Source organism: Schistocerca cancellata, chromosome 9 (genome assembly GCF_023864275.1).
Source record: "Schistocerca cancellata isolate TAMUIC-IGC-003103 chromosome 9, iqSchCanc2.1, whole genome shotgun sequence".
NCBI classification, from domain to species: Eukaryota; Metazoa; Arthropoda; class Insecta; order Orthoptera; family Acrididae; genus Schistocerca; species Schistocerca cancellata.
In genome coordinates this window covers 501,516,913-501,533,816 of record NC_064634.1, presented here as the reverse complement: position 1 = coordinate 501,533,816, position 16,904 = coordinate 501,516,913, and the positions used below count along the sequence as shown (strand labels likewise).

Genomic DNA, 16,904 nt, shown 5'->3' with positions numbered 1-16,904 from the left:
TTTATAACTGCTATGCGGATAATTTACCCTCGTATATATGATCAGCAGATAACAATGTTTTCATGTCACATGTAAATATATCGCCCCCTACGGGCACGAAAACCCGCAGGTGCTCCTGAATGTTGTTCAGGACTCTTCTAATATTGTGCAGACGTGGTGAGTGGCGGAGAGTGTGAATGCTGAGCCTGTGGTCGGTGTCCGCAGGTTTCGACGCGGCCGCAGGCGGGGCGCGGGGGGCGTCGGCGGCCGAGGCCGGGGGCGGCGGGGGCGGCGTCGACGGTGTTCGTGGTGCGCGTGACGCGCGGCCTGCGCGGCTACAACAGCCGCCTGTTCGGCCGCTGGAGCCGCTGGTCCGACTGCTCAGACTCGTGCACCACGCACCGCACCAGGTAACTCCACTCTACTCCACTCTACACTGCACTACACTACACTACACTACACTACATTAACATCGGTGGTACCGAGGGAGGTGGCACAGTGGTTAGGACACTGGACTCGCATTCGGAAGGATGACGATTCAAACCTGCGGCCTGCCGTCCTGATTTAGGTTTTCCGCGTTTTCCCTAAATCTCTTCTGGCAAATATCTGGATGGTTGCTTTGAAAGGGCACGGTCGGTTTCCTTCCCCATCCTTCCCCAGTCCAATGGGACCGATGACCTCGCCGTTTGGTTCCCTCCCCCAAACAAATCAACCAGCCAACCAGACGGCCCGCACCGTCGTGACTCACAAACACCAACAGCTACCACCAGTGTACTTGTCGCTATGCCGTGTAGCATCCCCCACAGAGTCAGTGAAACGTGGTAGCAGTCTAAAGTCAAAAGGCAGGATTACACACTTTGAAATATCTCACTGCAATTTTCCTTTGGAAAAAGAGCAGGGTTTTCTGTCTTCTAATAAACTTGAACAACACCTCCAGGGTACCTAGCTAGTCTTCCAACCCCGTGTGTCCTACGACTTCCTAAATAACCGATTAACTAATTCGGACGAGACTCGGAATTTCCTGCCATGAGACATTTCTCTGACGGACTTGGTAGCAGCACAAGTCGTTTGCGAATTGCTGCATGTGGAGGGCTACGTTCACCAATTCGAATGAAGAGATCGTGTTATTTTCCCCAGTTTCTTCCCTAGCTCAACTCTAAGAAGTTTGCTTACCTCGTGTCCCTTTTGGATTTCTTCACCGCCGGACACAGATCCTAAGATGGATTCAATGATCAGTGAATATTGGAATGATTAGTGGGAGCATCTCAACACTACTACAATGAAGATCTCAAAATAAACGGCAGCCACTTCATTTTTTTATTGTTGTCAATCTCAAAATCAGAAAAAATGAATCTTTATAATAATAATATATTTGAGAACGAGTCTAATAGTAATGTTTGTGTCAAAGAAAGCTGATTCTAATCATGACTTACCGAACACCATGGAAACCTACGAAACTATGTGCACACATTTTTAATGGCAGTACGGGATCGTGCGTTTCCAGAGGCTATTTCAGACTTTAGTTCACTTTTGAGAATCTGGAATAACCACTCGTACCAACGACGTGTGTCCTTTCTAGACCAGTGGTTCCCAGTTCTCTGTGACAGCTACCCATGAGTGCTGTTAAACAATAACTAGTACTCCCACCTCCTCCCCCCACTTTCAACATTTTCGTTTTTAAAATGTCGAAAGATAAATGATATTCAGTTTTTGCAGTAGTTTTATTAAACAACGAACTGATGTGAGAATTGTTACTGCTTGTTCTGAACAACCTTTTCTTACAGACTGATGAAGCAATTCTCAGTCCATCGCAAGTGCTTGTCTGGATGGGCAGTCTTGGCGTTTTTGCCATGAATAGCACTCAGGGGATGACTTAATTCTGTTCACTGATGTAGCCACCTGTTTAGAGAAATGCTTAAGCGGCTGGGACTGCTTGTGCTGTTGCTTCCCACTGGGCCAGTCGTGAGCATGTGACGACTCAACCCGAAAAATTGGTGGCTGCTCAAATTTATTGGCCACTACGGCATCTGAATCATAATGGTCTAGAGCACTACGTGATGAAATGATCGATCTGACTGTTTCAAAATCTGTTCTGTAAGTTTGACATCAGTTACATTGTACATGATCGCATCACACCACATAACATCTGAATATAAAGCACCACAAGCACATTTGAAATTGCATTTCCTCATCATACCCTGAAAATCTGTTACCCACTCACAATAAGTTTGTTCTGACTGTTTTTTGCAAAGAAAGAATTGGTCATAGAATGAAGGCTTTCATGACTACATGACATAGCTGCTGCTAAACCTTTTGGGATGTGAGGTCGTGGTCCAAGAAACACTTCTGTTCCTGACGTTTCATCCAGGACTGCACTGGACATCCTCAGAGGCGCTCCTCTGCCGAGTCTTGCCAACTGACCAGTCGGATGCCCGAGAGTGACATTTTCTGCAGTATATATGTCGCTCCCGGACATCCAACAGGTCAGTTGGCAAGACTCAGCGGAGCAGTGCCTCTGAGGAAGTCCAGTGCAGTCCTGGATGAAACGTCAGGAACAGAAGAGTTTCTTGGACCATGACCTCACAACCCAAAAGGTTTAACAGCAGCTATGTCATGCGGTCATGAAAGCCTTCATTCTATGACGAATTCTTTCACTGCAAGAAACAGTGAGAACAAACTTATCGCGAGTGGGTAGCAGATTTTCAGGGTATGATGAGCAAATACAAATTCAAAAGTGCTTGTGGTGCTTTATATTCAGACGTTATCTTGGATGATGCAAACATGTACAATGTAACTGATGTCAAACTTAGAGAACAGATTTTGAAACAGTCAGATAAACTGTAGAATATATGTTGCTCTCAGACGTCCAGCCGGTCAGTTCAAATGACTCTGAGCGCTATGGGACTCAACTTCTGAGGTCATCAGTCCCCTGGAACTTAGAACTACTTAAACCTAACTAACCTAGGGACATCACACACATCCATGCCCGCGGCAGGATTCGAACCTGCGACCGCAGCGGTCTCGCAGTTCCAGACTGTAGTGCCTAGAACTGCTCGGCCACTCTGGCCAACCAACCGGTCAGCAAGACTCAGCAGAGGAGCACCTCTGAAGATGTCCAGCACAGTCCTGGACGAAACATCAGGAACAGTAAAGAATTGGTACCAAGCTGGCACTACATTCAGTTGTTGATCATAATATTTAGTTAGAGAATCTACAACCTGATCATAGGAAAGTTCACTTGGAGTGGTTTTAGGGAACAGTTTCTGAATGAGGCAAACGACTGCACTTCCTACCGATGACAAAAAGTAATGTAGTTGCACAGTACCTGACATTCTGTGATGTGGCCATCATACTGTTGCAACCACTCAAGCCATTCCTCTTCTTTTTTATTAAACTGGCAAAAAGGTGGTGTGGCACTCAGAACTATGATTGCTGCATGTTGCTCGGCATTTGCTGCTTGGTTTTCTAGTAACTGCTGTACCATGTTTAGAAGAGTTTCAATCTGCTCCATCTGAAACTAAAACATCTGTGGTAGCTGTGTAACATCTACCGCTTTAGGCAAATGCAGTAAACAGACAATGCAGACAGTAAAAATAAGCACACAAGCAAAGGAAATTTCTGCAATGCCCACCTGAAAACACTGAACAGAAAAAACACAATAAGAGACACAGTTAAAACAGGTAAACACACCTCTGCAAAGAAAATACAAGGTAGAATGAAGGCACCAGCAAAACACAAAATCCCACAATGAAAACAGAGACAGTCAGTGGTATCTGACAGCTCAGGGTTCGAACATAAACAGATTGTCACTATGTGATTCATTCACCTCATCACCAATGTTGTTGTTGTTGTCTAGGAATCCTGCATACTTGGTTCACTAGAAAAACAATCAAACAATCCATATTAATGAGTTTTATTCAAAATAGACAAGATACAATACTTAGCTTTGATAGATGTGTTGCAAGCACAGGGTAACATACAGAATAATCAGTCTTCTTCAATATAAACAAATACAAGTCTGAGCTACATAGAGATAGCTAACGGAGTGGCTAACATTGAAGCTGCTATCAAAGTGGGTGCCACCTGTTGGGTGCGGCGCTTATGTTGCTTGTCACACAGTCGTCCTGGAGGGAGGTCAGTCAGCGTGCGATTGGCTGACTTCTTCTCATAGCCTTCTCTTCCCTGTTGTTCCCATCTGACGTGCTGGCACTGACTTTATGCCATGAGTGCCGGAGTAGATTCCTCCACCACAACTTTCATTTTATCATGTCAAGCCCTGAAATGAGATCATCCTTTCCTATCGTGATATTTCCCTATGCCAAGCAGGGTGGCATTCCCATGCCCTTATAACATTTTCTACCTTTTTCCCGTGCACTATGACATCCCCAAAACAACTCCTACCACAGTGTTCCGTCCTGTGTAACTCTTCTCAATGTAAAATCTGCCCTTTGAAACAATCTGCTGCCTCTACAGTGGTCTCAACAATGGCAAAAAAACATTAAACACAAGGCCACATGAGAAATGGCTCATGTCATTTACTGCCTGACAGGTTTTCATCAAATATCTTTTTACATAGAAAAGACTACTACCATACTGGCAGAATATATGATCAGACAAGGACATACTGCCTGCCTTGAGACACCCTGCACCCAGTAGTGAAACATGCACCACAGCATGACTTGCAGGGCCACATATTCCATTTCAGTCCTGTCACACAGCACCACTTTATGTGAACTGCTGGGGTGGTAACATTTCACCTTTATATCCCCTGAACCACCACCCTCCTGAACTCGACCTATATTACAGTCCAGTTAATCAGTCTTCTTCCTTCATCCAGTCATTTTTATTTATGTTTCTCCATCATTACTGGGCCTCAGTTTTCTTTGATTATGATGCTTTATTTGTTTTAAACTCTCCACTCCTGATTTTCTTTTTTCCCCACATTCATTTGCATTTACCAATATACTCCTGTTTATCCACTCTGAAATGAAACTGTTACAGTACATACAGATGAACACTCTTTGCCCTGTCATCTGTTGCTGCTTTCACTTTTTGCCCTCATTGCTTGATGGTCAAGGAAGGTGTCTCCAGATTTGGGTTCTTCATTGCCTACCTGCACCTCACCGACCTCCTCTGACTATTCTTCGTTTTCTGTTCAGTAGAAGGAACTCCATTTTGCTGGAAACTGGTAGAACACTATTTATTTTTACATATGTGTATTGGCTGTACTAGGAGTTCTGTCTTTTGGAGGTAAGTACTGCACAACACATCTGTGTCTGTGAAATTAGTGAAATTATGAATGAAATTTTCCTTTTCAGAGAGTGCCAAATAGGAGGAACAAAGTTAGAACAGGTGGACGGTTTCAAGTACTTAGGATGCATATTCTCACAGGATGGCAACATAGTGAAAGAACTGGAAGCGAGGTGTAGCAAAGCTAATGCAGTGAGTGCTCAGCTACGATCTACTCTCTTCTGCAAGAAGGAAGTCAGTACCAAGACTAAGTTATCTGTGCACCGTTCAATCTTTTGACCAACTTTGTTGTATGGGAGCGAAAGCTGGGTGGATTCAGGTTACCTTATCAACAAGGTTGAGGTTACGGATATGAAAGTAGCTAGGATGATTGCAGGTACTAGTAGATGGGAACAATGGCAGGAGGGTGTCCACAATGAGGAAATCAAAGAAAAACTGGGAATGAACTCTATAGATGTAGCAGTCAGGGCAAACAGGCTTAGATGGTGGGGTCATGTTACACGCATGGGAGAAGCAAGGTTACCCAAGAGACTCATGGATTCAGCAGTAGAGGGTAGGAGGAGTCGGGGCAGACCGAGGAGAAGGTACCTGGATTCGGTTAAGAATGATTTTGAAGTAATAGGTTTAACATCAGAAGAGGCACCAATGTTAGCACTGAATAGGGGATCATGGAGGAACTGTATAAGGGGAGCTATGCTCCAGACTGAATGCTGAAAGGCATAATCAGTCTTAGATGATGATGATGATGATGATGATGAGAGAGTCAGCTGGCTCAAATACATATTATATTATTAATTAAAAAACTGACATGCTGGTAGCAGACACAAACATTAATTATGTTCTGCTAAACGAAACACTGTGTGTGTGATAGTGTATGGTGTCCTGCTGGATGTCAAGCTAAAATGGACTCAACACATCAGTTATAGCTAAAATAATATAGAACTTCAGTTCACTATGCTCTGCACTCATAATTGTTTATTATTTTGTTACCTTGAGGACAGATATGTTTAAATGCCTTTTGTCTTACACAATTATCTTCTGGCGCAGTGCAGCTAAAGTACATAAAACATTTTTTCAGCAAAAGCAAGCATGAAGAATATTGTGTAAACTGGATAACAACCTGTCTTGCAGAGTTGGCATTGTAGTTCCTATATTTCTTACACTCATTTCTCTGTATGTTTGCTCCTTAGTCATATACTCGGAGGGGGGAAGGGGGAGGGGATAGAGAGAGAGAGAGAGAGAGAGAGAGAGAGAGAGAGAGAGAGAGAGAGAGAGAGACCACATGAAGGAATGATCCATGTGGGATGGAAATCGGTAGATGTGATGTATTTGTACATACAAACAAGTGATTAAGTTTCAGAAAAATTGGATGATTTATTTGAAAGGAAGAGCTTCACAGATTGAATAAGTCAATAACACATTGGTTCACCTCTGGGCTGCAAGAAATTATTTGACTTGGCATTGATCCTGAGGGATATCATCCCAAATTGTGTCCAGTTGGTGCATTAGATCATCAAACTCCTGAGCCTGTTGTCCATAGTACTCCAAACATTTTCAATTGGGAGAAGATTTGGTGAACTTGCTGGCCAAGTTGGTGTTAGGTAAGTCTGAAGACAAGCAGTGAAAACTCCTGCCCTGTGTGGGCAAGACATTGTATTGCTGAAATATAAGTATAGGGTAGCTTCCCACGAAGGGCATAGAATATAGTCAATGTACTGCTGTGCTGTAAGGGTGCCACAGATGACAAGCCAAGTGGTCCACCTATTGAAAGAAATGGGACTCCAGCCATATAGTGGGTGACAGTCCAGTTGGTATCCCACCACTGTCTGGGGTATCTCCAGACACATCTTCAATGGTCACTGGAGTTCAGTTTTAAGTGGGACTCATCACTGAAGGCAGTTCTATTCCAGTCAGTGAGATTCTAGGCCGAAGACCTGTCTGGATATTCCTGGACAGCAGTGGGATACCAGCCTTACTGTCGCCTGGCTTATGGCCCGACATCTAGGAGCAATGGTCTGGGGTGCCATTTCTTTTTGTAGCATGGATCCATTTGGTTGTCATCCATGGCACTCTTTCAGCACAGTGGGACATCAAACATATTCTGTGCTCCATTTTGTTGCCATTTGCCCCAGCTTTCATTTCAGCAAGATAATGCCTTGCCTGCACACGATGAGAGTTTCTACTGCTTGTCTTCATTCTTGGCCAGCAAGTTCACTGAATCTCTCCCCAACTGAGAATATTTGCAGCATTATGGGCAACCAGCTTGGGATCTATTGCACCAGATGGACGGAATTTGAGACGATATCTCTCAGGAGGACATCCAACAAGTCTATCTATCAATGCCAAGTCAAATAAATGTTTCCATACAGCCTACAAGTGGACCAATGTGTCACTGACTTGCTCAATTTGTGAAACTCTTTCTCTTGAAGATATCATCCAATTTTTCTGAAATTTTTTAAATGTCACTGTCTTGTTTTCATTTGACAGAATCTTGTTTTGCAATCAGAATTTTCGCATTAAGCCAGTTTCGGCACAAGATTTTGACTTATAGGTTTATGTTAGGTAGAGATAACAATGTACAATGCCAAAATCTATGCTTTATAAAATGGCTTAATTTCAAAATTGCAATATTACGTTGTTATATCTGCCTAATTTAAACCTGTATGTCAAAATCTTATGCTTGAATATGGCTTAATGCCAATATTGCAGTTGTAAAATAATGTTCTAACAGGTGGAAGGAAATATAAATATTTATAGAACCTGTGTACCCATATCACAAGAAAGTAATTAAGAGAAGTTTTAATCATTTGTTTGTTTGTACATGCACATCATATCTGCCAGTTTTTGTCCCATTCAGATAATTTCTCTCCTTTTTTTCTTAGAGTATATTTATTGCTAATGATGAAAATTATGTCATGCTGAACTGTGGTTTAGGCACCCACAATACATTAAACAAAAGTAATTTTCATTTGCACTTTGCTTCCTTGTCTAGTGTTCAGAGTTTATTTCTGTATTCTGATGCAAAGCAGTACTGCATTGTCACATTAGGAAAAAAAAAGAAAAATCAGAAAATAGAAACTCAGCAAATTCAAATAGAAGTAAAAATATTTCTCATAAAATTATTTGATAATTCAGATTCAACAATTGACGACTGTTGTTAGTCATGTGACAATTAGTGATGTTCACTGTACTTGTGCCACTATTCTTACAGTACTTTTTTTAATAAGTCCCAGTGTTATTGTATTTATATTAAGGTACCAGCAGGAGAGAAATAGGAACTATTAACAGAGTAAGCAACAACTTCTTTCAGGTTGGCAGCTTCCCTGATAGTTTCTAATAATGTTAAAATGAGATTGAGCTAGCAAAAATAATTTGCAGCTGTTTAGTGACTATTAGATAATTATTAATGCAGTTTATATTTGCTGGTTTTCTCTTTCAATGCATACACTGATGTACTCCACATCCCTGAAGTTTCTCTTTCATGGTCTCTGCAAAACAGAATGAACAAATGAAGAAAATTTAAATAATACGTATAAAATCTTCCTGTCAATCTGAAATTTGGCAAGCATGTATTACAACATTTGATTGTCAAATATACTTTCATATCAAAAGGAATTTTTAAATAAAATGAATGCAGTTGCACATAATGCTACTTGATATTTTGTTAAGAATACAGTTTTTTTCATTTTATAAATCAAATAATTTTGATTTTTTAGTGCCTTTCACTTAAACTTAACACTTATACAAGTGCCTTACCCTGTAAAGGTGGTGCAAAAGGCCTCCTATGTGTGGTGCCGATATTGTCCGGGAGGAGGCCTACTGCTACATGGAGAACAGTAGCTGCCAGCGCTGGATCCAGAGGCATATCTGGAGGCAGGTGCCCGATGCAGAATCTTCACAAGGTCAGCTAACTTATTTCCTAATTCTGTACATCACTGAGAGGTCACAATGGCCAGAGACAGTGGCCATGTATGCGATGTTGTGTGTGTGTGAATGTATGTGTGCTTTCTACCTCAGAAGAAGGCTTTGTGGTCAAAAGCTCAAATGTTTAGCAGTTTTTTTGGTGGGCCTATGTCTCCTCTATATGCTGAATAGCAATCTATCCTTTCCATAATATTGTCATTAATACTATATTTGGACAAAAAAATCTCACTCGATGACAGTTGTTACATGAAAAATAGTCTTTACAATTTTTGACATATGGTTTATTTCTGCAGTGTTTATTTATGTGCTCTTTCCCCTAAGATTAAAATGCTTGACTGTTAGTTGCCATAAAAATCTTTGACCCTGTACAATGTGAATGAATCTAATAAGCAATAAATTTTCTGCCTGTGTAATACACTCTTACTGTGTTCACAGAAATATGTCATTTACTATACAAATTAATATACTTCCTGAGTGAAAAACATTGGAATACACTAACTATTTACACAAGTCTCTCCCCCTCCCTCTCCCCTGCACCACCCTCCCATCCCCCACCCCTCCTCATCCATCTCTCCCTCCACCATCCCATCCACCTCTCCCTCACGATTTCCCTCGTCCTCCCTCTCACTTTCTCCATCACTCTCTCACTTTCACACCCTCTCCCTCTCCCTCTCCTTCTTTTGTATACACATCTCCCTACACACACACACACACACACACACACACACACACAGAGTTGTCTTTCGGCACTGAGGCTCTACTGGCATGAGCAAGAGTGTTGTCTGGGTTGGGTGATGTGTATACTGGAAAGGTAGGGTGCAAGAAGGGGGAGGAGTAGCAGGATGGGGTGTTACAAGATGATATAGAGCTACCTGTGGGTGGGTGCAATGTTGTAGCGGGACAGCATTGAGACGTGAGAGGACACTGTGCTGGACAATGGGGGGAGGGGAGGGGAGGAAGGGAGGCAGAGAAACATAAAGGAGTTTGCAATGAGGAGGGGGAGATAGAAAATGTGTGTGAAGCTGTAGTGGAAGCAGGGAAGGGGGATAGAGGCAGGTGGCAGACAGGAAGTAGCCAAGGGAGAAGCCACAGGGTTACGAGAAAAATGATGTGTTTCAGGGTGTGTACCCACCTGTGCAGTTCAGAAAATCTGTTGTTGGTAGCCCGCATCTCGTGGTCGTGCGGTAGCGTTCTCGCTTCCCACGCTCGGGTTCCCGGGTTCGATTCCCGGCGGGGTCAGGGATTTTCTCTGCCTCGTGATGGCTGGGTGTTGTGTGCTGTCCTTAGGTTAGTTAGGTTTAAGTAGTTCTAAGTTCTAGGGGACTGACGACCATAGATGTTAAGTCCCATAGTGCTCAGAGCCATTTGAACCATTTTGTTGTTGGTAGGAGGTTCCAGAGAAATCAGAGCTTGAACAGAAATATTTAAGTTTTCACTTTTCCCACCTGCTGTTAGAGAGTGGTATACCAGATAAATAGTCTGAAGGTGGTTCGAAGAATTCTCTGCCAGACACTTAAGTCCCGGGTGTTACTCCCTTGTGACCGGCTGGGTGACTTTCCTGTTTCCGTCACTCCCCATAAAAGCCTCAGCATGGTCCAGGGGATTATTTTCCATTGCAACCTCCTCTTGCAGTCTGATGACGAGCTCTGTGCCAATCTAGAATGGCGGGGTGTTCATTTCATCTGGCACATTTGTAGGGGACCCAAACACAACAGGGTTGCTATCGGTGCCTTCATCTTGGCTTCTGAGGGTGATTCCTTGCCTGAAAAGATGAAGGTGATGGTTTACCATTGTGGCGTTAAACCATACGTCCCTCCCCCTGTGCAGTGCTTTAAGTGCTGGAAATTCATGCACATGTCTTCCTGCTGCACATGTCGAGACTCCAGACATCCACTGCATCCAGACACTCCCTGTGCACCTCCTCCCACTTGCATCAACTGCAGAGAGCAGCAGTCCCCCTGCTCGCCAGACTACACAGTACTCTAAAAGGAGCAGAAAATCATAAAGACAACTGGACCTGATGACTTACCAACAGGCTAAATGTAAATTTGAATGATTACACCACATTCGGTTGATGTCTGCATACGCTGCAGCTACATTATCATCGCCATCACAAGTACCAGTCATATCAAGCTCTGTGCCACGAACAGTGGGCCCTCTGGGCTTCCAGAATACAGCTGCCCCCTTGGTGGAAGGGGGAAAATATCCTTCCGTTGCTCCCAAAGTGCCTACTTGGGGAGCAAGGCCCCCCAAACCCAAACGCAGGGGACATCAGCCACCTCCCCCCAGCTGGAGAAGCAACAGCTTCCTGTGGCTCCTCTCATGTGGAAGGATTCCATTGGGACCCTCTCTCCCAAGGTCTCCAGTAATACCAAAGTGGACACTCGCCAGTGGCTAAAGGAGCCAAAAGCTGCTAGACGAAGAGATTCAGTCTTCCTCAGTGCCTGTAGCTACTTCAGAGGAGTCCTACCAGCAAGCCCTTAAAGAGAAGGGAGAGGGCAAGCAAACAAAGAAGTATGCTAAGAAAAAGGACCCTCAGGTAGCCCCAACACCACCACTCGCTACCAATTCAGCACCTGTGAATGAGGTGGAGATCTCAGCATCCCCTGATGACCTGGATCTCACTGATGACTGATCCACAATATGAATGAATACAAATACTCAAGCAGTGGCAGCAGGTGTCTCTGAGGCATAACCTATCTCCTTGCATGCTTCATGCCTTCCCACCCTCATGATAACGTCATCCTCTAGTGGAAATGCTGCGGTTTTTTCCACCACCTGGCTGAGCTATGGCAACTGTTAAGCTTTACACCTGCTTTCTGCATTGCCCTCCACGAAACCTGGTTCCTGGCAATGTGCACCACTGCCCTTTAGGGCTATAGGGGATATTACAAGAACCGTAGCGACTATAAAAGAGTGTCAAGTGGAGTTTGTGTCTATGTCCTGAACTCAGTATGTAGTGAACCTGTGCCCCATCAAACTCCTCTTGAAGCTGTCGCTGTCAGGATAAGGACGACACAGGAAATAGCTGTCTGCAATGAATATCTTTCTCCCAAAACCTTCCCTACTTTTGGGAGATTTTAATGCCCATAATCCCTTGTTGGGTGGCAGCACTGTGCTTACTGGCCATTGAATCACCCCCACATGGTACCATTGATGTGGTAGTTGAGCAGGTCACTAGAACGATCATTTCTGGTACAGAAAACACGATCCCTTGTTCTTTAGGGTGCCCCCAGCGAAAGTCAGTACCTTCATGGTCACCGGAAATCACTGAGGACATTAAAGAGTGTCGACAAGCTCTACAGCAACATAAGTGGCACCCTTCCCTAGAGCACCTAATAGCTTTTAAATGGCTCCATGCCTACGTTTGCCAGCTTATAAAAAGACAGAAACAGGCATGTTGGGAGAGGTACATTGGGAACCATACGTCACCTTCCCAAGTCTGGATGAAGATCAGACGTTTTTGTGGGTGCCAGACTCTGACAGATGTTACTGGCATTAACATCAAGGCATGTTGTCTACCGACGCAAATGCAATTGCCAAGCACTTTGCTCGAGCCTCTGCACCAGAGAATTATCCCCCAGCATTTCGCACCCTCAAACGGCGGATGGAAAGGAAAGCCCTCTCGTTCACTGAACGTCACAGTGAACCCTATAATGCTCCATTTACAGAGTGGGAGCTCCTCAGTGGCCTTGCACATTGCCTGACACAGCTCCTGGGCCAGATCGGATCCACAGTCAGATGATCAAACATCTCTCATTCGACTACAAGTGAAATCTCATCATCTTCAATCGGATCTGGTGCGATGGCATATTTCCATCGCTGTGGCAGGAGAGCACCATCATTTCAGTGCTCAAACCTGGTAAAAACCCTCTTGATGTGGATAACTATCAGCCCATCAGCCTCATCAACGTTCTTTGGAAGCTATTAGAACGTATGGTATGTCGGCGGTCGTGTTGGGTCCTGAGAGTCACGAGGCCTACTGGCTCCAATCCAGGGTGGTTTCTGCCAGAGTCACTCTACCATTACTAGACTAGTTTCCCTCGCATCTGCCATTGTATGAGTGGGATCTATGGGGCTTGCTCCCGATTTTTATCCAAAATTTTCTATCGCGTCATACTTTCCGTGTACAAGTTGGTGCCTCCCATAGTTCTCCCCATATCCAGGAGAATGGGGTCCCACAGGGCTCTGATTGTATCTCTATTTTTAGTGGCCATTAACGGTCTAGCAGCAGCTGTTGGGCCGTTAGTCTCACCTTCTCTGTATGCAGACGACTTCTGCATTTTGTACTGCTCCTCCAGTACTGGAGTTGCCGAGCGGCACCTACAGTGAGCCATCCACAAGGCGCAGTCATGGGCTTTAGCCCACAGCTTCCATTTTTCAGCTGCAAAGTCATGTGTCATGCACTTCCATCAGCATTTCACTGTTCATCTGGAACCAGAACTTTACCTTAATGATGACCCATTCACTGTAGTGAAGACACATCGATTCTTAAGACTGGTTTTCAACGCTCAATTGACGTGGCTTCCTTATCTTCGTCAGCTGAAGTGGAAGTGCTGGCAGCACCTCAATGCCCTCCACTGCCTGAGCAACACCAATTGGGGTGTAGATCGCTCTATGCTGCTGCAGCTCTACAGAGCCCTTGTTCAATCCCACCTTGACTATGGGAGTCTGGTTTATGGTACGGTAGCGCCTTCAGCATTGCGTTTACTTGACCCAGTGCACCACTGTGGCATTTGACTGGCAACAGGAGCTTTCAGGATGAGTGTGGTGACCAGCATCCTGGTGGAGGTTGGAGTCCCTCCATTGAAGGCTAGACGTGCACAACTGCTGGCCAAATGTTGCACACATTTATAGTTCTCCTGAGCATCCAAATTACTATCTCCTTTTCCCATCCATAGCACTTCATCTCCCGCATCAGAGGCCTGTCAGGGCTTAAGACTGTGGTTTGTGTCTGATCTGTCTCAAGTGGAGTCCTTACCTTTACCACCTATACTCGAGGTCCATTCACATACACCTCCATAGTGTACACCTAGGCTGAAGCTTCGCCTGGACCTTTCACATGGTTCACTCAGTTAACTGTGCAGCTCTCTGCTGGCACTTCCTCTCAATTCTTGACATGTACTGGGACCATGAAGTGGTTTGCACTGATGGCTCAATGGCTCAATGGCTTATGGGGTCACGTTGGCTTTACGTATGTTTATGGCGGACATTGAACATCACTCCTTTCCAGATGGCCGGAGAATTTTCATTGCACAGCTGGCAGCCATTTCTCGTGCTCTTGAGCACATCCGCTCATGCCCTGGCAAATTGTTTCTTCTCTGTACTGACTCCTTGAGCAGCCCACAAGCTATTGACCAGTTCTACCCCCCCCCCTCCCCCCCGCCGTCCTTTGGTAGCAACCATGTAGGAGTCAATTATGCTCTGGAATGGTCCAGTCATTCCCATTCCGTGGTGTTTGCGTGGATCCCTGGCTTCGTTGGAATCGCAGGAAATGAACTTGCTGACAGGCTGGCCAAACAGGCTACATGGAAATTGCTTCTGGAAATCAGCATCCCTGTAACTGACCTGTGATCATTATTACGCAAGGTTTTTCAGTTTTGGCAGATGGAATGGCATAATTTCAGTATGCACATCAAACTGCATGCCCTTAAGGAGACTACGAATGTGTGGAAGACCTCCATGTGTACCTCTTGCAGGGAATCTGTGGTTCTCTGATGGCTCTGCATTGGCCATACGGGGCTAACACATGGCTACCTCCTCTGTCGCGAGGACTCACCTTAGTGTCACTGTGGCTCACATATGACTGTTGTCCACATCTTGCTTGACTGCCCACTTTTAGCAACTCTGTGGCAAACTTTTAACCTTACCAGCACCCTGTCTTTGTTGTTGGGTGACAATGCCTCAACAGCAGATTTGGTTTTACATTTTATTCTTGAGGGGTTTTTTATTGTGTAACTCTGTCACACATTCTTTGCATTTGTTTGTCTTGATGGTTGTCTTTTCTCTGCATGTGTTCATCTCACCTTGTCTTTTTGGGGTGGACATTTTAATGTGTTGCAGAGTGGCTAGCTCATCCTCTTTTATTCTGTGATCAGCCAGCCAAGACCATGTGCTCTATGGTTTTAATGCCTTCTTCTACTTTTCCTTGTGGTGTATATTTCCCCCATTTTTTGTTCATTCCATTCATTTTCTTTTTAGGTGTTTCTATATATGGAGCCTTGCTTGCTTCCGGAAAAAGGAACTGATGACCCTGTGGTTTGGTCCCTGTAACCCCAAACCAACCAACCAACCAACCAGTCATAGCAACCCAAAGGGGAGTAATCACATGGCATTATTTGTAGAAAAAACAGATGTTGGACTGAAATTCACTGAGACAAATTCATGGAAAGCCACAAAATAAAAATAAATGAATAAATAAATAAAATAAAACAAAAATAAAAACAAAACACTTTTTTGGGTACTTGAGTATTGCTTATGAGATTGGGGCCCATTAAGCTTGATTAATAGAAGATACTTAAAAATCTCCATTGGCAGATGCTACAAGAGAGACAGTGTGCATCATAATAGAGGTACACTACTAAAATTGTAAGAGCATACATTTTAACGTATTACTTGGCCCCACAAAAATCTTGTGAAATGACTGCAATGAGAAAATCAGGAAAATAAGTGCTCATGTGGGCTTTCCTGATGTTGTTCTTCAAACTCACCATTTACAAATGGAGCAGGGAAAAGGGAGGGAGAATGGTAGTGTTACAAGAAGGACCCACATGCAAAGACCGTGGGTGGTCTGTGTAGCATTGACGTATATGTAGAACAGGGAATGCTGAGTAGGTGCTCTTCCACCTCCAAAGGTGTGACTCTTGAGGCAAGTGGTTAGGAGTAGGTGTGGAGTAAGGATGGGCTAGGATATTTTGTAGATTGGGTGCACCTCTGAATACCACTTTTGGAGGGGTGGGACGTTCTTCATTTCTGAGCACAATAACAATTTGTCGAAGCACTGACAAAGGATGTGATTCTGTCAGAATCTATGCATCAGAAATCTAATAACAGAACAACAAATTTCCATGTCACATGAATTGCTGAATTACCTGTGGACCCTCCATCAGATACTGTGACTGTGAAATTGCAATTATGTACACACCATCTGCCACACTGAAATCGTTGCCTTCCAAAAACAGGAAAAACCCTCCAGACATCACCTCCAAAAGTTTTCCAATTTACCGACACACTTCTCATAGCACCACTGTCCAAAAGTGCCTATCCTACACCCAGTGAAATCCCCCTTCCCTCCTACCAACCCCTCATAGCATCCACATCCTGCCTTGTTGACCTTCTCCATCTTCCACATCCTCCAAAACATATCACAAAATCAACAATTGAAACAAATGTAAAACGCTGTTGTGAATCTATCTGCCAAACCCTCAGTCCCATAGGTGTCTGTCCTATCCACAGGCCACACCTTCAATTCCATTCCTAAGTCCAATCATACATGCTCATGAAAGATCTAACTTCTTTTTGTCCCCACCACTCTAGCTAAATATGATTGAAAGCCAACACTGAATTGGGCTCTCCGAGGTCATACTTCCATCCAGTGACAACCCTGCTTCACTCCCAACTAACCAGTCCCTCATTACTTCCTGGAATTCCTTACCTCCAACCTGTCCTCACCCTTCTATCATAGGCTCCTTACTGATAATATTAAGCTCACAGCCAATGAAAGAAAAACTACTCACAACCTTAAGAAAGAT

The 16,904-nt window shown here is 44.1% G+C and overlaps 1 protein-coding gene across 1 annotated transcript in view; it reads left to right on the top strand.

Moving 5' to 3' along the window:
- Positions 1 to 268: 268 nt before the first annotated feature.
- The window catches only part of LOC126100994 (vitamin K-dependent protein C-like), a 107,157-nt gene continuing 90,521 nt past the window's right edge, over positions 269 to 16,904 (top strand). Inside the window, exons 1-2 of the mRNA XM_049911661.1 lie at positions 269 to 389; positions 8,995 to 9,131. Coding sequence (XP_049767618.1) covers positions 9,014 to 9,131 — 118 coding nt within the window. The 5' untranslated portion in view covers positions 269 to 389; positions 8,995 to 9,013. The remainder of the gene's footprint in view (positions 390 to 8,994; positions 9,132 to 16,904) is intronic.